At 40.1% G+C, this 22,601-nt stretch overlaps 1 protein-coding gene across 50 annotated transcripts in view; it reads left to right on the top strand.

Moving 5' to 3' along the window:
- Window positions 1–22,601, top strand: part of CLASP2 (cytoplasmic linker associated protein 2) — a 122,599-nt gene that overhangs the window by 96,511 nt on the left and 3,487 nt on the right. For 22 of the 50 annotated variants that reach the window (XM_083705495.1, XM_083705513.1, XM_083705508.1 and 19 more), the window contains 11 exons: window positions 7,638–7,801; window positions 9,690–9,768; window positions 9,897–9,947; window positions 14,676–14,819; window positions 16,059–16,202; window positions 16,472–16,578; window positions 17,582–17,735; window positions 18,494–18,722; window positions 20,375–20,568; window positions 21,324–21,452; window positions 22,288–22,494. In XM_083705495.1, coding sequence (XP_083561621.1) covers window positions 7,638–7,801; window positions 9,690–9,768; window positions 9,897–9,947; window positions 14,676–14,819; window positions 16,059–16,202; window positions 16,472–16,578; window positions 17,582–17,735; window positions 18,494–18,722; window positions 20,375–20,568; window positions 21,324–21,452; window positions 22,288–22,494 — 1,602 coding nt within the window. The remainder of the gene's footprint in view (window positions 1–7,637; window positions 7,802–9,689; window positions 9,769–9,896; window positions 9,948–14,675; window positions 14,820–16,058; window positions 16,203–16,471; window positions 16,579–17,581; window positions 17,736–18,493; window positions 18,723–20,374; window positions 20,569–21,323; window positions 21,453–22,287; window positions 22,495–22,601) is intronic. The other 28 variants (XM_083705505.1, XM_083705517.1, XM_083705515.1 and 25 more) reach the window with 3 other exon arrangements.

Raw genomic sequence — 22,601 nt, 5'->3', positions numbered from 1 at the left:
GTGTTTTCACCATCCTCAATTCTGTGTCCCCACACCCAGCTCAAGTAAGTTGTGTTGCAATGCCATGCCAGCATACTTTGATTTTTACGCTGTGATCACCATGCTAAATCTTTGCTTGATTTTACAAAATAAAAGCCCACAGGAATACCAGTATCTGCTATCAATGGAATGTATGTAGGAGTGGCTATGTCACAAAGAATTAAATGGCAGTGGTGCTCAAGACCAGAGACACACGAACCCCATCTTCTGGTTAATTAGCAGAAGCTTGGCGGATGCGTGGATTCCAATAACACTCACAGTCAGTGAAAGTCTCCAGTAAAAGATTTACTAAGGTATAAAGCACACAGTCCTTTGCTAGCTCCACAGCTGATTTTAGAGCAAAATCTAGTTGCAGCAACAAGAATACACCACCCAGTAAAAGTGTTAAAAAAGAAAGCAGATAAATCTACATTCCATGATAAAACAGAAAGAAGAGTGAGATTAAACTCCCCAGTCTGTCTCCAAAGCTTTGAACTTGGAATTCAGCAGATAACACACAACCTAACAAACAGCAGCTGTGCTCTCTGCTTCTATGAGAAGGCTTTAGAACTGAAATGTTAGAATGTTCCAAAATTTCCTGGTGGCTTCTGCACTTTATGGAACTTATTCCCTGGAGGGCCCCCCCCCCTTTCATTTTCATTGTTTGTCTTTTGACTGTTTTACTTTTACAGGTAAAATAGTAAGGAGAAGCATAATATTTTTCCTGATTCCTAATAAAACCTGCTCCCACTTTCTAGTGTTCTGCTACAATAGCAACAAGACCCTGTATGCATTAAACACAATGAGACTTGGAGGGAGTACCCAATCTCAAATGAACCTACCCCAGGAAAAATGAATCCTGTTAACTAGCAGGGGCAGGAAAACAAGCAAACGATGGAGATTCTAATTGTTAAAAGCAGGAAAGAAGGAGAGGGGGAAACAGCATTTCTTTAGGACCTTGGGGGTGTCTGTGGCCTGGTGCCTAAATAGCTCTCTTCTCAATCACAGTTCTGACATCACTCATTGGCTAAAACAAAAAAATTCCTTCCAGTAGCACCTTAAAGACCAACTAAGTTAGTTCTTGGTATAAGCTTTCGTGTGCATGCACACTTCTTCAGATACACAGTGTGCATGCACACGAAAGCTCATACCAAGAACTAACTTAGTTGGTCTTTAAGGTGCTACTGGAAGGAATTTTTTTGTTTTGACTATGGCAGACCAACACGGCTACCTATCTGTCATTGGCTAAAAACACTGAAAGGTGGGAGCAGCTAGGCTGGCTCATCTCACAGAAATCACTTGGAAAGGGAACCTGCACATTTTGTTTCACAACTTACTTTCTAGGAGGACTGGAGACTTTTACTTTTTTTTTTTTAAGGAACCTCAGATTCTCTACCCGCTTGCAGGCATTGGCTCTGGTGCAATTGTTCCAATTGTGCCACTGTCATCCAACTTTGTGTATTAGATGGTACAGAGATAAGGAAAAATAGTGGTTTGAAGTTCTGGAGGGTTATGAACTTTTTAGATATGTGGATTTAACAAATTACAGGGTTAGAATGGAGTACTTAAAAATAAAGTTTAAATCAGGAAAATCTCCTGTGGTGTAGTATGACTACTTTACAGTAAGGTTCTCAGTGAATAATTACCTGAGAATTAAAACAGTAGGTAATGATTTCTATCAGATTTTGGGGGGGAAATAAATACTAATGTGTTGCAGGGATGACTTGCTATCAAGGATATATAAGTTGCTGCTTAAATATAATACTAAACCTGGATAGGTGGAAGAATTCATAATGAGTACAAAACATGCATGGGAGGGTATGGGAAAACCTGTAAGGAGGGGGAGGAATCACATAGGTTCTGTAAGTATTTAAGAGATAATTGTTATATAAGAAAGTGGCATGCTGGCATATAACACCAACAATAAGAAATAAGAAAGTGATGGCTGGAAATGACAAATCAGAATGGAAATTATTATATGTGGTGGGAATTGCAATGTAAAAAAAGGAAAAAGATTTAAGGTGGAATGCAGATTAGCACTAAGGAATTTGTTCCACCAGCACAAGCATTTTGCCCTCTTTCTTCCTTACACACCCTGTTCTTAGAGATTCTCCAGACACTCCAACGTGGATTTAGGAGGGGGGCACAGGAAGAGGGGGAAAGCCACATAATTATAGATCTGGTTTTTTTCTTATTAAACAATATAGATGGATTCCTTAATGAATCAACATAAGTAACTTGTTTCATATATGTCACTGGCAGCAGGATTATTAGATTTCAGTAGGTGAACACAAATGATGCCAACAACAAATGAGTGGATTCATAAATTCTGGAATTTTTGATTTAATGGCAAAATTGACTCTCCTTACACGAACAAAAGGGGGGGAGACAGAATATAGCTTTTGAGTATTGTACATTCAAATGGAGCTTTTAGGGGTTTTTGAATTACTCTCTTCAAATGTAGGATTAACAAATGTCTTAAAATTTAAGATCAGTGATAAAACTTGTTGAATGGTGTGTGTGTGTGTGTGTGTGTGTGTGTGTGTGTGTGTGTGTAGATTGGGATAAGTATGTGTGTAAATATAGGTGTGTAGGTATTTATAACAATGCAAATATGTACACAAATACTTAGAGGTTATAGTCACCAGTGAAGGAAATACCTGTCTCTGACCAAGCATAGGGTAGGTTTATCTTATAGACCCTAGAATCAGTACATTTTCAAATGATGTTTATGGTTTCACTTAAAGTGCTCAGAATTTTTAGTGAACACTGCAGAAAGTGGTTGTATCAGAACACAAAGTATATCTTGCATATAATTGACATCATCATTGAATTCTGATACCTTCAGTGTTAATTTTCTTTTTGCATATTGCTCTGTGTACTGCTTTGTTAGACTTTTGAATATGTGCTTTAAACTGTAGTTTAATTGAGGCTTTTCTTGGCAAACACGGAGGAATTGCTCCCTTATCAGACATGTAAATTGGAGATCCTTTCTCAAAGATCCTTGACTTAACTTGACCATCCATTGTGTTGTTTTAGGGTACCATTAAGGATGCCTTACAAGGTGAAATTTTCATAGGAACACAATAAACTTTCATTGAGTACCCACTAAAATGGTATCATTTGCAGCATATGCTTTAATCTAGCATGCAATGCTGAAACATGCTTCAGGGAGCCATGAGTGGCTTTAGTTCATTGGCACAAGTTTCTGAGGTTTAAAAAAAAGATGTATATGCACTTCAAATGTTATGGTTATAGTGAGTAATATAATACATCTCAAATATGTATGTTAAAATTGTAATGCTTGAATCCATCCATACCCAAATGTTAAATAATTGCTTTCAAAAAACTGTATTTTTATTCAGATGTTTTGGTTTTAAAAGAGTGAAACGGGCAAAGAAGAGAGACCTATGTGCTTTTGCAAGAATTGGAAATTTCAGAGCAAAGCTGTTTACTTAATCATATTAAAACCCATGTATCACATTTTCCTCATACAGGAACTACGCAGATGGCAACTAATTTGTGTGTTTTATCTTCCCTCCCTCCCTTCCTCCCTCCTTTTTTTCTTTTCTTTTTGCATGCTGTCCCCTGTGTTGGAACTCTCTGTAGAGAGTAAGTTGGTTCAATATTTGTTGGAGCCCTAACCTTATTGCATGATTGATAATAACCTTTCCCCCCCTCTACTTTACTCTTATAAAGAATGTGTGCCGAGTCCAGCTTTTGCGCTTTACAAAATCCTTGCAGTCATGCAAATTATGCTGAAATATTTTTGGATGTGCTTCTGTATACTAATTAACTGACCTTTTTGGTTTTGTACTTCTACTGTGTGTTGTGGTGGTTGGCGCATCTGAGTTTTACATCATCTAAGATCTGTTATTGCAAACGATACATCAGGGCTTTTATCTCTACTGTTCAGTTTCAGTTTCACACACAATTTTCAGGAAATATTTTCACGATGCAGTATTTTGCAAAAGCAGTAATAAAGTCAGAGTATTCACACTATCGATATTCACACGGTCACTCCTACTGGATGCCTGTACTTTTTAAAATATAGAGAATAACCTGGTTTGCACATCATGGTAAGCCAAACTATGGTTTCTGGGGCAGCATTGATCCCCTCTAGTTTTTCTTTTATATTTCCTTGCTAAATCAAGCCAAGGTTTGCCTTACTGTGCTGTTTGAATCAGGACTGAAGGTTAAGCTACAGGTATTGGTTGGCAAGGAGAGAGTTTAAACCACAAACCGAGGTTCAGACTACACACCAAGTCAAAACTTGGCTTCACCTGGTGTGGGAATGTAATAAACCAGAGAGAAGCAAAGCAGCTGCAAGCTTCTCTCCACAAACCTGCACTTTCACTGTCCTGGTAAGCCATAGTTTGGTTACCATTATTTGCAAATAAGGCCATTAAATCTTTTCCCAAGAGAAATAATGATGAACACTGAATTCCTTCTGTACTCCAGTGCAGCTGCACTCCATGTGTGCTGTGTGAAGGGGAAATGTTGCAAGGTAGTCTGAGGCCTTGCTAAGTTGTGCACACTAAATGTAACCGAGTTGCTCATATGTCAAGAGATTACGGTTGGCAACCATTTCAACCACTTGGATCACTTTCAACATGGTTCAACTCAGTCACTGTCTGAAGTGCAATAGTTGCTTGTTGGTTACTGCTAAAAGCAGCTGCATCACCTTTAAATGTGCGCCATGGTAACCATATCATCTGAAACAATGAGTTGGATCCAAACTTATTTAGATCCCATTTAAATCAGTGTGAAAAGTTAAATATAGTTGAGTTGATTCCCATTAATTCAAGTGAGAACTTACGCCAACTTAAGTGAATCTGGAACCAATCCAGTGTATTATATTAGTGCTATTTTTATTGTTAAGTATTGTATTTCTTCAAGGAGCAGAAGATACTTCTAGGAAACTAAGCTGCTTTATTTTGACCTATTTAAATAGAACACCAACACATAGTTGCTTGTACTTCTGCTGCTTGTCACAGATATGGGGCTCTCTGGGTCCAAACAACCAGTGTCCTGAGCTATATTGAGCCAGTGGTGCACACCAGAGGAATAAAATCAGAAGCATCCACTTTTTAAACTAATCAGAGGTCTCGGTTTTAGAGCGTTTTAGTTTAAACTCTGGCTAGTTCAGATAAGCCAGGATCGAACCAGACTTTAAGATTTTAAGTACGTATGAAGTGCCTGCTGAATCATGCCCATGGCCCATTTAGTCCAGCATCCTGTTCTCTCAGTGGCCACCCAGGTGAGCCTGTGGTTTTCAGCAACTGGTATTCAGAAGCATTGCTGCCTCCAATCATGGAGGCAGAGCATTGGCAACCATGGCTAGTAGCCATTTATAGCCTTAACCTGCATGAAATTGTCCAATCATTCTTGAAAGCCATCCATGTTGGTGGCCGTCACTGCCTCATGTAGCAACATGGAATTTGCCTTTTTTCACAGCTGCCGCACACTAGTTCAGCGCCTTCATCAAGCTATCCACTACAAGCCCAAGGTCTTGTTCCTGGTCATTTACCCCATGAGTGTTCAGACCCAGTTAACAGTCGATGAGTGTATATGCAGAATCACGTTTTTTGCCTTTGACATGTATTAAATTGCACTTATTGACGCATTTACCATGTTACCACCCATTCACTCAGTTTGGAAAGGTCCTTTGGGGGCTTTTCACAATCTTTTTGCTGTAGTGACCTGAAACTGTTTGGTATGGTGAGCAAATTTGGCTACTTCCCTGCTTACCCATAACTCTAGATTATTTATGAACAAGTTAAAATCACTAGTTCCCAGTCCTAGTCCTTGGGTGACTCCCCATTTTCCACATCTCTCCATTCAGAGAACTTTGCTCCTACTTTCTGCTTCCTGCTATATTTTTTTAAAAAATATTTGTGCTGGTTTGAACTAAGTAGAGTTAGAACTTGCCAGAGTTCAGACACAAGAGAGGGCTCTGGTTGGTTTAAAATCAAAATCCATAGTTTCCAATCTCCTCTTCCTTGTGCGTGAAAGAAAAGGAAAGGAGAAAGGGCCAGATAGTTTGCCATAGCTTTTAAGTCTAAACCACAGTTTAGAGTCATGTCCAAACTAGTCCTATAACTGGAAGGATTGATGAAGAAGGCATACTCACAATATGCCCCCTGTTAAAGTTTCAATATTTTAAACTTTAGCTTGTGCTTGAATCCTGTAGATCAGGTTTGGGGAATCTATGGCATTCCGTATGCTGTTGGACTACAGTTCCCATCAGCCAGCATGCCCAGTGATCAGGGATAATGGTAGTTGTAGTCTGACAATTTCTGGAGGACCATGGATAAAATAGCCAGTGAACAGCTTTTGTGGGGACTGTTTTGAACAGAGATAGGAAATACATACTTGTGACCTATATTTGTCCCCACTGGTGAATGAATGCACAGTGGAAGCACAGACTGGATGAAATGTCTTGGCGGATCCCTTGCCCAAACTGTTTTGTCTACCCCATAGTGTCATATATTTTAATTTTTTGTTTGTTAAAGTAGACAATCTTGTAGTGTGTTTCTTTTCGTGTGTTGTGCGGTAGGCTGTCCTGTTTGACTGTTAAATGAGTTTTCTGATCAGAAGGTGTGGCCTGCCGATTGCACTTAAAGCTTGTATTGTACCTGCAGAGAATCAAGAAATTTGAGTCTTGGAAGATTCCGCCAGATTGTGAATTGTGCAGTTTCAAAAACTATTTTAACAAAGACTTTTATAAGCAACGTGAATTAAATCTGATCATACTTGCTAAAGTACATCTTTATAAGAGAAGAAACTTGCACTCTTTTCACGTGTCACCACTGAATAGTGATCTGTATGGAAATGAGTTGTGAGTCCTGTGTTTCACTGAACTTTGAGGACTTGTCATGGCATCTTAGCTTTTTACAATTCAGTAAATCTGTTTGTGGTGTGTGCACGTTGTGTTGCATGCAACACTGAGTGGATTAACAGTCTAAAGCAGTGTTTCTCAAATGGAGGGTGGCAAGACCTCCTTCCTTGGGGATGCAAACTATACTGAGTGGCTTACTGAGTTAGTACTGCCTTAAGTGTTGTGGGGAGAAGAGCTTAGTGTGTATCTGTGTGAGAAATCGAGAGTGCGAGGTGAGGAAGTGTAATTGACGTGAGGTTGAGTTGAGTATAGCACCCATGTGGGTGGGAATGAGATAATTCATCAGGCTGCTTGGCAGATTGACCCAAAGAGGCTTCAAAATTGGAGTGAATGGGTTGAGTCAGAACACGTAGGAAGAGTTACAATTTTTTAACGTTTGAGACACACTGGTTTAAACCATTTCCACAAAACTCAATACAACAGACAACACCAAAGCAGTAGCTGGGGGCGGGCAAAGTTGCGCCAGTCATCACAGCATTTCTTTCCCCAATGTTACTGCATGAAGTACTAATTTTCTGAATTGCTTAAATACTCTTGAATCACAGATTCTGATGAAAGGCAGACAGAATGTTTTCCCGCTTGGCTGTGAATCATTGCCTCTTTCTGCTTCTGTGTGTGTTACTACATTCTTTTGTGAGTTCAACACAGGCAAGCGTCAACTCCTTTTCTTCCCTACTCTTTTCTTCTTTCCCTTTGTCCTTTCTTCTGCCCCCTCCAGGTGTTCAGCATGTTTTTGGAAACTTTAGTTGACTTCATTCAAGTCCATAAAGAAGATCTGCAGGACTGGCTATTTGTCTTGCTGACACAGCTGTTGAAAAAAATGGGTGCTGACTTGTTGGGGTCCGTGCAAGCGAAAGTTCAAAAGGCACTTGATGTGACAAGGTAATGAATTCTTGACTTTGTGGAAATATTTCCTGGAAGGGGGGCGGTACTGTATTTTTTGCTCTATAAGATGCACCAGACCACAAGACGCACCGAGTTTTGGGAGGAGGAAAACAAGAAAAAAATATTCTGAATCTCAGAAGCCAGAACAGCAAGAGAGATCACTGCGCAGTGAAAGCAGCAATCCCTCTTGCTGTTCTGGAATCTGGGATAGCTGCACAGCCTGCATTCGCTCCATAAGACGCACACACATTTCCCCTTACTTTTTAGGAGGAAAAAAGTGAGTCTTCTAGAGCAAAAAATACGGTATATTCTGCATCTTTGTATCAGTAGTACCTCTTGCATTCTTAAGAATGCTTATCTTCCCAGATACAAATCAAATGAATGTTTAGCACCATAAGTAAAAAAGATTAGAATTCAATGATATGTCAGTATGTTCCCATATTCACTACATGATTCTGGAAGAATAGTAGCACGTATAATTGAACTAAGCATGCATAGAAGATTGTACCTGGTGATATCTTAAAAGAGCAGGGATTCCCAAAAACCTCATCCTTCTTCCTTAAGAGCCTGAGCATTTCATGTCACCAACCTGAAGAACCTTGTCTCAGAGAAGGACTCATAAGTAGGACTCCATTCCTTCTCAGTTGCTGGATGACACCCCTGATAGGGCCAGCAACTGACCGTATGGTGGAACTCTTCCTATACCTGGCCATCAGTATGAGGGAGTTTGGTGCCACAATGACGCTAGCAAAAAAAAAAAAATCAACGCTACCGCAGTACCTCAAGGACCGCCTCTTTCCATATGAACCTACCCGGACCCTGAAATCATCTTCTGAGGCCCTTCTTCATGTGCCTCCTCAAGAGGTTCGGAGGGTGGCAGCACGAGAATAGGCCTTCTCTGCAGTGGCTCCCCATTTGTGGAATGCTCTCCCCAGGGAAGTTTGCCTGGCACCTTCATTATACACCTTTGGGCGCCAGGCAAAAGCATTCCTTTTTAACCAGGCCTTTTTGTTGATCCAATTTACACCCTGTGCCCTTTTAAAATGTGTTTTGTGGGGGGTATTGGGTTGCTGTTTTTATTTTTATTAGGTATTTTGTGGTTTTATATCTTGATTTTATTCTGTGAACTGCCCTGAGACTATAGGGTGGTATATAAATTCTAACAACAACAATAGCTGAGCCATAGGGGCAACCAAAATAAATAATTCACAAACCAGGAAAGAAGGCTGTTACTGGAATATAGAGAGAGACAATACGTTAAAAAGCAAAAATGAAAACATCCCATGAAGTGATTCATGGAAGGTATTCAAGCATAGAGCAATGTGGTAGTTAAATATGAACTCAGGGCTTTTTTTCAGCTGGAACTCATGGGAACTGAGTTCTGGCACCTTTTTCAGCTAGGGCTGTGCAACATGATCAGGTTGCCGCGGCGATTGTGGTACCCCTAAAAAGCTCAACAACTTTCGATGGGCACTCAGCTCAGCAAGTTCCTCCACCCCTTTTTCTAGAAGAAAAGCCCTGTACGAACTGATTGGGAAAGTAGGAGCCATACTCCTTGATAAGTGCACATAAAGGTTGGTGTAGGGTACCTACCAAAACTCTAGTATAGCTTGAGAAGCTTCCCAAAGGAGGCTTGGATGAGATGCAAAAATTAAAGAACTACAGTACAAGTAAACAAGCTGCTCACACGAGCAGCCAACCACTAATACATCTGATCCTTTTTTTCAACCAGTAACAGCTCAGTCTTCCTGCGTGGGCACCAGATATATTTTGGGCAAAGCTACCTGCAGTATTTTCTGTTCTCTCCCTTTTCATTCTGTCTTTCCACAGTCCCTTTAACAAACTGTTCTTTAACCCTTAACGCTGGATTAATTCATTTTTGCAGGGAATCTTTCCCCAATGAGCTCCAGTTCAATATTTTAATGAGATTTACTGTTGATCAGACTCAGACACCCAGCTTGAAGGTAAGAACGTGCAAAGTTTTCAAAAACAAATGAGTTCAGTGCAAATTTCATTTATTAATATTTGCATATTTGTTGCATTCTGTGTTGCTGGTTTTCAAATAGTGGGTTTTGTTTTTATAAAATTTCAGACAGTCAAGCCAGCACTGCAAGACCAGCTTCGCTCTTTTTGGAGCTCCAAGGTTTTTGTCTGCATTATTGTCTTTTTAACCTACTATGTGTAAATTTACATTTTAAAAACGTTTACTTGTATGCATCCATATGCAGCTACTAACATTTGCAAGGAATTCTGAGCATGCTTTCCAATTTGAGATCAAGCGTTATGCTTTCGTTAAAACGTTTGACAGTAAACTTTACAAGAAAACACAACAAGAACAACAAAACGAAGTATGGCTGCCTAACACCAAGCTGGTTATGCAAACTCACTCTATCAAGTCTGTTCTAATTTTATGTTTGTGATTTCCCAATCCTCATTTTACAGATTTAGTGGCTCTCACAACTGAATTTATTCCTAAGCTTCTTGAAGTCCTGCTATATTTTGCATAGTCAAAATTAGAGAAACGGACCTTTATTTTTAAACAAGTTCTTATTGCGAACATTAGCTGGAAAGAAGTAATGCATTGGAATATATAAAAGACAGACTACTTTCCTGCAAATGTGTAGTCGTCCAAACTGTAGCTTTGGTATAAATGCAACAAATACTAAGAATTTAAACTGAGGCAATTTGGGAAAATAACAAGCATATATACAACCAGTATTTTTTCCTCTATCCTGCACGCAGTAATTGTACACGGTCTGTTAAGAGCTTTTCACAAGACGGCACTTCTTTATTCTTGAACACGGTGCTGAAGTCACACAGCTACAATTCTCCGTTTGTCTAAAGTGCAGCAGAATTTTATTGTACATGATAAAGAGAGTTTGAGTTTAATTATATCGGTTAGTGGGAATCTTCTGACCTTGATTTTGCAATAGTTTTCTAGATTTAAATGTAGGATTGCTTTGCTGAGAATGTGAATTTCTTTAGTTGCTCATTGATACCAATCCTTGTCCCTTTTAATCGCAAATGGTACCTATTGTCAGTTTGCAAGCCCCCCCTCCACAGAGGCTGGCCCCTCTCACTGTCCTCGGAGCTTGCATACCGGTAACCTCCTCTGGCTGACATCCAGACAGACCAGGGAGATTTTGATAGGCGACATTTTCCCAAGAGTGGGTAAAATGCACACCCGCCTTTTCCTGCTTCTTCCTTAGCAGGGAAAAGACAGACAGAAACGTCTATTTACATTATGTTTATTTCTGTCTACAGCACTAGAGAAAAACACATCCTTTCTGTTCAGTTCTTCTAGCAAGTCTGACAAACTTCCTGAACATGCGCACACAGAAGGTTTCAGATTACACTCTTCACAGAGACTTTTCCAGCCTGGGAAATTCTTCTTTCCCACAGATAGGTGCATCATGTGATGTCAACAATCTGGCTGTCGGCAGCTGCGATGTTTCCATATACTGACACCTATAGGATTTTGAGAAGGTGTATGGAATTACTATAGGCAGGGGGGGCTTTATGTGTGTGTTTATGAAAACCTATTTCTGAACATAGGAAACACCAGAGCTAGAAGAATTTACTTGGCATGATTTCTGTTGATGGAGAGAGGATAGTACTGCTTCAATAGCTGCCAAACTTGGGTGTGAGTGGGAAAGTACTGAATCTGAACTTATATTTGATTCCTGAATTAAGGAATGCAGTAGTGTAAAGCCCCAGGTCCTTCATAATACACTTCAGTACAGAATAACATGGATTGCTGGGTAGGGAGCAACAAGAGGAAGGTAGAAATAAGGTCATCCCTCCTTGCTCTGTTTAGCAGATATGAACCTGATGTTAGGCCATTCCCCGTTTGCTTTTTGTGAACTACAAATGATGCTGATGCCTTTGTCAGCCTCTGATATTTATTGTAAAGGGGGTCACATGATGTTGAATATAGAAGGATTAGTATCCTTCTCTAACACTTACATTGCTGACATCAATGTGGGTCACTTGTGCTGGTGCAACCTATTTTTTTAGATGAGGAGTAGTAAAAAGGAAAAGGGAGAACAGGGATGGATATTAACACATACATACAAGCACATAAATGAGAGAAGAGTATAGGTTCTTAAATGGCCTTTAAAAGAAGAATATTAAAAAGCAGCCCTTCTGGAACAAACCATAAATTCATCTAGTTCAACATTCTGTTTTCAATAGTAAGACCCAGATGCCTCCATAGGTTCATAGGCTACAGCTCTCATACATGGTTTGTGTCAAGCCTATGGTATTCAGTGATATATTGCCTGCAAACATAAAGATTTCTACTTAACTACTGATGGGCACATTCTCTCTGAATTTGTCTACCACTTTGTAAAAGTATCTAGTCTAGTAGCTGTCATGGCTAATTCCACAAGTTAATGCATTGTTTGTATGTTTACATCGGAGGACAGACTTCTAATGGAAGCAGGCAAAGTTAAGAGTCCATCAATGCTGGACATCACTCTAGTCAGGTGAAAAACCAGTACGTACAAGTGGTGGTCTGCCTTCAAAAAGTGGTGCTACCAGTCCGTTACTTGTATCTTATAATTCTGGCATGCCATATTTTGCTGCCACCTAGAAGGCCCTCTCCCTGGTGGTTACTTGCTGTGCTTTGTTTTGGGGGAGGGCACATTGAAAAGGGCCTCTGAAGATTACCTAAAGGTCCAAGTATATAGGAGTATATATAGGAGTAGGTTATCATTCAAGTAGCCTGGCCCAAGCCATTTAAAGCTTTAGAGATTAAAATGAGCACATTGAATTGGGCCAAAGCATCAACTGGAATCCAGATCACATGTCAAAACACCAGCACAGTATGATTAAAAAGGCCCATCTCAGTTAACAGTCTTGACTGGAAATTGAAATTTCCACATGGTTTTGAAAGGTGGCCTCATATACAACACATTACAGCAACCTTCACAAACCTGGTAGCCTCCTGATATTTTGGACTACAGCTGTCATCCGCCCCTGCCAGCATAGACACAACAGGGAGCTCATTAGAATATGGATAATTTTAGTGAGACTTTCTTCATGTCGATTTCTCATCTGAGAGGCCACCTGTGTCACCACAGGACCTATGAGTACCCATAAAATGCAAATTTGATCCTCCTCCTGAATAGGTTAAATACCATTAAACAGTGGCATAGTGTGGGGTTTGGGCGCCTGCGGTGCTGACATGTTCCTGGATGGGACTCACACGCCAGGAACGAGTCACAGAGAGAGAACAGAGCCCTCTGACACCGATGCCACCAGATTTTGAGAGGGTGCAACCAGGTGCCCCCATGACAGGAGCCCTGTGAGGAGGCAAGCCGGGGCTAGGCCTTTCAGGCTTGGCTGGCACCTCTGTCTCCTAGAGAGAGAGGAGAGAACAGCTGTGTGTCAGCCGGCCGGGCTTCCCCCTGCATGGGCACCAGGCAGGCTGATTGGTGCAGCGCAGTCCCACTTGGCCTCCGGTGAGAGGTGGAGCCTGAACTGAGTCTGTCTGTTTGCTTTCTTTAAAGCAGTTCTGAATACTCAGTACCTCTTCTGGATTTGATGCAAAAGGGACTGAAAGCTTGGTGTCATCAGCATATTGGCAATACTTCAGCCACTGGATGACCTCACCCAGTGTTTTATAGATGTTAAACAACATGGGGGATGGACTGTACCGTATTTTCCCGTGTATTAGATGAGTTTTTTTTCTTTAAAAAATAAGTTATAAATTTGGGGTCGTCTTATACATGGGTAGTTTATTGGGGGGACGGTTGATTGGTTGCAGCCATGATCTGGAGATTGTCAGTGGTGATTGGGCGAGTGAGTGTTGAGTGTGGCAATGGCTGCCGCTGCTGCAATTGGGCGGGCGATAGGAGGCTGTTGGTGGCGTGTGGGCACACTATTGGTGGCTGAGTGGGTGAGCGATTTTCATCAATTCCCCCAAAAAAGCTCTACGACTCTAGGCACCCCCCAAAAAAGAAGCTCAACAACTCTGGGCAATCCTCAAAAAGCTTAACAACTCTAGGTAACCTCCCCCATTTTCTTAATTTGGAGTCCCCCAAAATAGGGGGCATCTTATACACGGGGGCGTGTAATGTCTAATATCCCCCTCAGACCACCTGTCCAGAAAGATACAATTGTCAATGGAATTAAAAAAAACACAGAGGCCACAGAGAATCAACAGGGATTTGCTTCCCTTTCTTTATTTGGCCACAAATCATCGTGACCATGGTAATCTGACAAGAAATGGGACTACAATGCTGACAGGTCTCTTCTTGGTGTTCCTGAAGCCTTGAGAGTCAGTTGCCCCTCAAGTGAACCCCATATTTCCTGTGTGGATTAGAAGCTTTGCTTCAAAGTGGTTTGCCTTGAACTATCACAAAGTTGCTGTTCAAGATACTTCTTGACATCACCTTCAAGTGTGCAGAACTATTTGCATAGACCTTTGACTAGTATAATCTTCACTGTGTTTTTATATTGAAAAATTTGAAGGTGTCTTCCACTCACAAAAATGTGGGTGAAAAACCTGAAACTAAACCCAAATATATTCAATTTGCTCAACTGTTTGATAGAACTGTAGAGCTAAACTATCATAGTACTCTGTGAACTCTTGCACAAGCTCTTGTGTAAAGGTTTGCAGGACAGTACTATTTTCTCTATTCACGGTTCTCTGGATTCAACACACTGATCTTATGCCTTTTTCTAAGCAGATTATTTCTTACAGCTTCTATCAACATAAAATGCAAAGAAAATGCATTTCTCTTTATCCTGTCAGGATACAACTGCAAGGTTGCTCCCAAGTAAAATAAATTCTCTTCCATTCTAACCTCCTCACTGATGGTTGCACTTTTCTGTACATCTATTTGATTCTCCTTTTTTTACATAGGTAAAGGTTGCAATTCTCAAATATATAGAGACACTTGCACAGCAGATGGACCCCGGAGATTTTATAAATTCAAGTGAAACTCGTCTGGCAGTATCTCGAATTATTACTTGGACAACAGAACCTAAAAGTTCAGATGTTAGGAAGGTATGTCATTTGTATGTTAGATGTGTAAAGAGGGTTTTAAAGGACTTAATTCATACCACAATATCAAGGTTTTGTAATAGTTTTTGCTACATATATTGCTTACTATTATAAAAGTCATTAATTCCCATGTTTTTGTAAAGGAGAAGAGCTGGTTATTATATAAACAGAAGCATATGATTTTATTGCACTCAGAAATGTTCTATAAAAAAACGTATGCTTCAAAGATTTTGTTCAGATGTATATTCGCTGATGTCTTGCTTACCTAACAACTTGTCAGGGGACACAGCCATTCTGTGCTTTGCATGTTAAAGTACGTATACTTTTCATACACAAAAACTAATACCTGTGTATGCAGTGCATGAATGAGTCTTACTTGCAAATAGAAAGAGGTGCAAGTCCTTTCCACATAATCATTTCTGTTACTGATGTGACTTTCAGAATCAACTGGATACCAGGGCATGACCCAGACTTTGGGTATGATATAGATCACCTGAGGACAGGGAAGCAGGCCAGTCACAGTAGCACCCAGCACACCAAAGCAAACTTCAAAGGAAGCACATGCATTCCCTTTTTAATTGTGTCCCTCACTAGGTGCATATCTGTGCAAAAGGAAAGACCACAGCAATAGTGTCAGTTCCTTTCACCTCCCCGGTTCAGTTGCCTTGGCACTGAGCATAGGCACCTTGCATAGGTTGTTCGAGTTAGGACTGCATTGCACATGCGTCAAAGAGAGATATTCCATACTGGTGGTGATGAAAGCCAGTCGTATTGTATATAAGCTTGAGCCATATTGTGCACCCACCGGTCATATCCCAGGGGCTGGAAGTGACTTGTTAGGCAGACAGAACCTGGATTTCCTGTCTTGAAATAGAACATTGGTAACTGGATCCAGGGTTATGCATTTCAATACGTTTATGGTTGAAAATTTTACTCTAATTAGATACTGTAAAGGATCCTGGGTTCTTAGTGATAAAAAGGGCAGCTTAACAATTGAATGGATGAATAAAACATAGACTGGTCATTCCCTGACTGTGTCCCCAAGTGGATCTACTCTCCCATAGACATGAATTAGTATGAAGCCAGTACACAGCTCTGTTCCTCTGATTCCCTGACCCCATTTGAGAAGGACCTGGTTCTGTATATATTGAGCTGGGAAAATTAGTAGTTCTTGACACTTGAAACCTATTTGTCTTAAGGCTAGCCTATTTATTTTAATATGATATGCTCTTTTCCCCCTAGGCTGCACAGTCAGTATTGATTTCTCTCTTTGAGCTCAATACCCCGGAGTTTACAATGTTGTTGGGTGCTTTACCAAAAACTTTTCAGGATGGTGCCACAAAGCTGCTTCACAATCACCTCCGGAATACAGGAAATGGTGGCCAGGTATTTTCAGGTTTTTACATTATTCCCCATTAAAAAACTTAAAGATATAATGATTCTAATGAAGATTAAAGATGTGGTTGTCAACGGTCAAAAGTATCATTTGATAGCACAGGGGTGGGTGTTGAAATTGCCTTACTGGTTAAACTTGTCAGCTGGATTTTTCTCAAGCTTGCTAATATAAATAAAGTATTGTTAAATCTACTTTTCTAAATTAAATGCTGAACCATAGAATTAAGTGTCTTAATGGAAAATATCTTGTTCCATTAAAGGGGTCCATGGGAAGCCCTTTAACAAGGCCTGTTCCTCGCTCACCAGCTAGTTGGTCTAGCCCCATCACTTCCCCAACCAATACATCCCAAAATACTTTGTCACCAAGGTAAGAGACAAAATTATATCTTCTTCCACTAATTTACTGTTCACAAAATGAGTTTTTAAACAAATAGAAAATTGATTAAAAGCCTTTAAGTGCAATAGCATGTTGAATTTAATGAGACGGGCAGGAATAGTCAATATTCTAATAGTCTGCCTCTCCTTATCCTTTGTAATCCCCACAGTGTGTGAGAGAATCCTCTCCTCCTTACTTAACACTGCATGCTCTCACATCATTTCAGATGTTTTGTGTCATGAAGTGGCTGGACACAGAGGACTGGTAGGAGGCACCAGCTGGGGAAAACACAAGGGAATAAGGCTTTGAGCCCAGGGAGTGGTAGTGGGACAATGATAAGTTGTCAGAGGGATAAGCCTGGCAGGAGGTGTCAGAAACTGAAGAGGTAACAGGGTTTAGTGAGCGGGAAGAGTCTGTGGCAGAGAGAAGTGCAAGAGCAGAAGCAGGAGAGAAGGTTGGCTAAGAAGCAGAGATGAGTCAGGCTGGTGAAGAAGCCAGGGTGGCTCCCCCTCCTGCTGTGACCAGCTCCCCTCCCCACTGGTCTCTCAGGACCAGGAGAGGTATGAAGTGGGAGGAGCAAAGGTAGGCATGCCAGCGCAGTCTCAGATTACTTGGGAAAGACCTGGGAGCTACCAAGAAGAGTTGCTGTGCTCATTAGGCCTGGCACTCCTGAGCAGACCTTGTTTCTTCTACCTTCCGTGTGATTTCTTGCTGGCTCGCTCCTGACACTTTGCTGCTCTTTAGGGATGGGCCATGGCTCAGTGGTAGAACAGGTACTTCAACTGTTTAAAGTCTCGTGTCCAATCAAAGGATGAAATAGCAGTGCCTGGGGATCAGCTGTCAGTCAGTTGGACAAAATGTACAGTCTGCTTTGGCACTAGGCAACTTGCTGTCTTCCAATAGTTCTCACTTGAGAAATCATGCAGAGGAATACCAGTAGAGGACTCTGTCATTCAAGTTAAAAGGGGGAAAAACTGTCTTTTTCATTCTACAGTGCATTTGATTATGACACAGAAAATATGAATTCAGAAGACATTTATAGTTCTCTTCGTGGGGTGACTGAAGCAATTCAGAACTTTAGCTTCCGCAGTCAAGAAGATATGAATGAGCCCATGAAACGGGATCCCAAAAAAGAGGATGGCGATTCAGTGAGTATTTCAGTTAGGGGGTGAAATTAAAAAAAGTAACCGTGGGGCCATTCTGCCATATATGTGGCTGCTTATCAGAACACATGTCTGGGGGGGGGGTACAACCATGTCTAGGAAGCTCCTTGATTCAGGCGTTAACCAAAGAATATGAGACTATTTCAAAGCAGCAGTGTGGTGCAATTATAAAAGGAGATTTGTAAACTGAGGGTCTTCTCCTATGCCTTCACTTTGAAACTAAACTAATTTTTGTTAAAACCAAAGCATGTTAGGTTTACACTTATATTTTCCAATCAAAGAAAGCATATATTACTCATTTGTGTAAAAAAAAAAAAAAAGAATATATGTTGGCTTTATGAAAGTAGTGTGAACCTAGCTGTAAACTTAATCTTTGAAAGAAATCTATAAAATTCTGTTTTTATAATGTGCCCTTTTCTATTTAAAAATGATAACTTTGTAAAAATGGTCAACCAGAAGTTCTACAGATCAGTTTGGTTTAGAAGCTTTACTGTGGGTATAAATGCTTAATTTCTGGATGTCAAATTTTTATGCTAAATGGTGATATTTTAAAAGCCACATAAAAAATAGCTGAATTTTCAAGATTGCTAGTAAAATACTCAAGAATGTTTGCCTGATATTTATGTACTACTAAAACAGATGTCTTAATCTGCCAATTGTGTTAATGTACTTTTGTATATCTGTTTGTCTCTTTCTTTCTTTCTTTCTTTCTTTCTTTCTTTCTTTCTTTCTATCTTTCTTAGATTTGCAGTGGGTCTGGAATAGTGGATCTGCGAGCTGGAGGTGGTGCCACTGATACAGGCCGAACAGCTCTTGACAACAAAACCTCATTGCTTAACACAATGCCGTCTCATTCTTCCCCACGATCACGTGATTATAACCCATACAATTACTCAGATAGTGTTGGTTCATTTAACAAATCAGCTTTAAAAGAGGCCATGTTTGATGATGATGCAGAACAGTTTCCTGATGGTAAATCTAGTGTTTTGCTAACAGCATTGGGGAAACGGTATATGGAAGGAACTGTGTGGGTAAAAACAAAGAAATGTTATTTCATCCAAATAACATGCAAAAACAGCAACCTTGGGGAAAAAATACTTCTAGCAGGCTTCTTGAGGTTGAGTGAAAACTTGATATCCAAAACGTAGGCTTGAAAGCAACTAGATGTTGTCTTTATATGCAAGATGAGATGAGATTTAATTTTTTTAAACAGCTGTGCTGTTTCCAAATAGATTTATTTCAGCAGCTAAACATTTTACCTTAGCCTTTTTGGGATAAAGGAAACACCTGTGTCAGTGGTGTTTTACTGGCAAAATATTTCTAGTTAGAACTGTTGTGTGTATTGTCTAAACTTCAACATTGGAAAGAAGACATACACAGCTACATTTGGCTCATTTTAAGCTTGGAATGATAGTTGCTTGGCATAGGGTTGCATTGAACACAGTACTAACAAAGACTGTTCCATCAACACAAGCATTTCTTCTTGCCCTATGGAACAATATCCGCACCCTTCTGCCCTGCCTCTGTCCTGGGGGTTCTCCTGCCCCTCGTGAGCAGATTTGGGGAGACTGCGAGGGAGGGGGTTTTTGTTGCACAAACGGGGATCATTGTGCTGGCTTCCACTAGTGCAATAATTTAGTTGAATACAGCCCATACATCCCTTCATTCCTAATTTCTTAATGTGATATTACTACTTTTCCCTGTTCTTACTCCCCTTCATTTTTGCCTATGCTTTTTATTCATTTATTTGTGTGCTTGTTAGTTTAGAGCAGGGTTTCCTGAACCCAAAATTGGGTCTCCATCTCTTTTTGAACTACCGTTCCCATCATCCTTGATCACTGGCCCTGCTAGCTAGGGATGATGGGAGTTGTAGTCCAAAAACAGCTGGAAACCTAAGTTTGGGAAACCCTGGTTTAGAGTATTTTAATGCTGCTCTTCAGTCGAATGGGCTTCCAGGGCCACATATAAAGTAGACAATTCCTCTCTTTAGAGATGGGGAGGGAGGAGGGGGAAAAGAAACAGGTTCCAGATCTTAAACGTTATTAGCAGTGCTCAGCTTGGGTACGAGCAGTTCAGATAGTCTGATGGATCGGCCAGATGAGGAACAGCGGTCTCTCAGCATAGTTGATAGAAGCAGCCCTGCTCTCCTTCTCTGCAAAGCAGCCTGATAGCATGGTTGCTTCTATGTGATGGTTGAGGGAGAGCCACCATCAGATCATATCTCAGAATAACTGGATGGAATAACTGCTTCACTTCCACCAGTTAGTGGCAATTTTTGTGTCACGTGTAGCTGAGTTGAGTTATTATTGCACCATAACTGGCTCTAGGGAAGGAAGTGATTCCGACTCTAATCTCTGGCAGTATTTCTTCAAAGAACCAGGCTCCTAGTAAGTAAATTGAGAAGAGGTCCCCCAGTCTCTAGGTCACTCTCTGGCACAAAAGTAGTAGAGGGATTTAGCAGAAAGAAAATCCTCCAATCTCCAGGTTATGCATCAAATAAAATAAAATGAGTGTTGATTGCCTCTTAGAGTGCTTGTGTTTTGTAAATGTATGGTCTGAGATGTACATCAAATGCTAAAAATAGGAGTTCTTTTTAATAATTTTTCATTTTCCTTTTGTCACAGAACATCCACTGGACCATTCTGACCTGGTTGCAGAATTGCTGAAGGAACTGTCAAATCACAATGAGAGAGTAGAAGAACGGAAAGCTGCTCTCTACGAGCTAATGAAATTGACCCAAGAAGAGTCTTTCGGTGTTTGGGATGAGCACTTCAAAACTATTCTGCTTTTATTACTTGAAACCCTTGGGGACAAAGAGGTAAAGTTATAACATAGGGAAAGCCAAAACCGTTTATGTGTCTGCTTTACTTTCCTGCGACGTAATCGGATTTGGGGCAAACCTGATACACATATTCCCCTTGAGAATGTCAGGATTACTGAAGCATTGCCCTGGTAGGACATTGAGCAGTGCATCCCAGATAGTGTTGTTCAGTGTTGTTGTTCAGTATTTTTCTTAAAATACCAAAATAGATAATCAGTACCTGCCTGGCAGGGAGAGGATATGTCACAGGCTGCAGTAGAAGCTAAGGCCACTTAAGCAGTTATATCTTGCAAGTGTAGCCTGTATTGCACTTGCAATAATAATATAATAATAATTTATTATTTGTACCCCGCCAATCTGGCTGGGTTTCCCCAGCCACTCTGGGCGGCTTCCATAGAAACCAAAAATACACTAAAATATCACACATTGAAAACTTCCCTGAACAGGGCTGCAATGTGTTAGCTGAGCAATTTTACCAGTAGCAATTTATAGAACACATTTCAGTGTTAGTTTTAGATGAATGTGATGTTCACCATAGAAGTTCTATCAGGAAAGATTGCCTGGATTCCTGGCAACAAATGTGTAACTGCAGAAAGAAAATTAATGTGGAAAAGCCCTTTATTTTCAGAGATCCCAAAGGATCAATTAAATACTTGATTCAGTTCTGGAAATATGGAAATATTTTCACTGCTGAAAATATTCAGTTTGAAGTTGTGCAAAGAAGACTAAACAAAGTATGTTTGAACTTTCAGCATGCAATTAGAGCACTGGCATTGAAAGTTTTAAGAGAGATTTTAAGACACCAACCAGCAAGATTTAGAAATTACGCAGAGCTTACAATCATGAAGACACTAGAAGCTCATAAGGACCCCCACAAGGAGGTTTGTATAACTTATTTTGACTTGTGTTGTCCTTGAGGATGTGACTGAAGAATGAAAAGAGAGAAGACAAGGCATTTGTCATAAGAGTACAAAGCTACTGAATCTGTAACATTAAGTCACAGTTAACTCTTAAGAAAGGTAGACTCTCGTGTTTTCAATTAAAAAAAATGTCTCCAGTACCACAGATTATGTGGAGAGGAGCTAGTTCTCAGTGGGAGCTGGGGTATCCTTTAAACTCAGTTTCAACAAGACAGGCATCAGTCTTGCAACTTGCAAACTATTTCCTATCAAGATTAGCTGTATCACTATAATGCAATATTAATAAACTGTTATTCCTTACGCACCTAGAGGGTTTATATTGGTACTAAAAACTTCCCTTACTTGTATGTCCTTTATTCAGCTTTGCTTTTTACACACCTTGTGGAAATAAAAACCCTTTTAAAGTCACTGCCAAGTATATATTCAGCAGCAATCAAGTTTCAATTGTACAGTAGCTAAAAATCATGAATTAAAATTTGAAATAATGTGAATCTATACTGTCCTCTTGTTTTCTACCTAGCTTTTTTATTTTAAGACAACAGTATAACAGTATATTTTAAGACTACAGTATGTGGAGTTAAAATATTGATTGATTTACCCAAATAAATTGATTTAATTGTTTAGCAAAGCATACTCATATTTTAAAGTTGTGATGCCAAGTAAAATGCCCACTTCATTGAAATGCTGCTATCCTGAGGAAAAAGTATTTGCAGTATATTTTCCACCAAGTTTTAAGGATGCATTCAAAATTGAACAAATGTGATTTAATTGTTTGAGTTTCTGCTTAATCTTTTAGGTTGTAAGGTCTGCTGAAGAGGCTGCTACAATGCTGGCCACATCCATTAGCCCAGATCAGTGCATCAAAGTACTTTGTCCCATTATCCAAACAGCAGATTATCCTATAAACCTGGCTGCAATCAAAATGCAAACTAAGGTGATAGAAAGAGTACCTAAAGAAACACTTGCTCAGCTCTTGCCAGAAATAGTACCAGGTCTAATACAGGTAAGAAAACATATAACAAATGAACAGCTAATAACAGATGAAAACCTTAATGAATCATGTGTATCGCAAATAATTTAAACCAGATAGTTTTTTTCCTCTGAGACGAC

Source organism: Podarcis gaigeae, assembly GCF_964106915.1.
Source record: "Podarcis gaigeae genome assembly, chromosome: 12".
Lineage (NCBI taxonomy): Eukaryota > Metazoa > Chordata > Lepidosauria > Squamata > Lacertidae > Podarcis > Podarcis gaigeae.
This window is presented reverse-complemented; position numbering and strand designations above follow the sequence as displayed.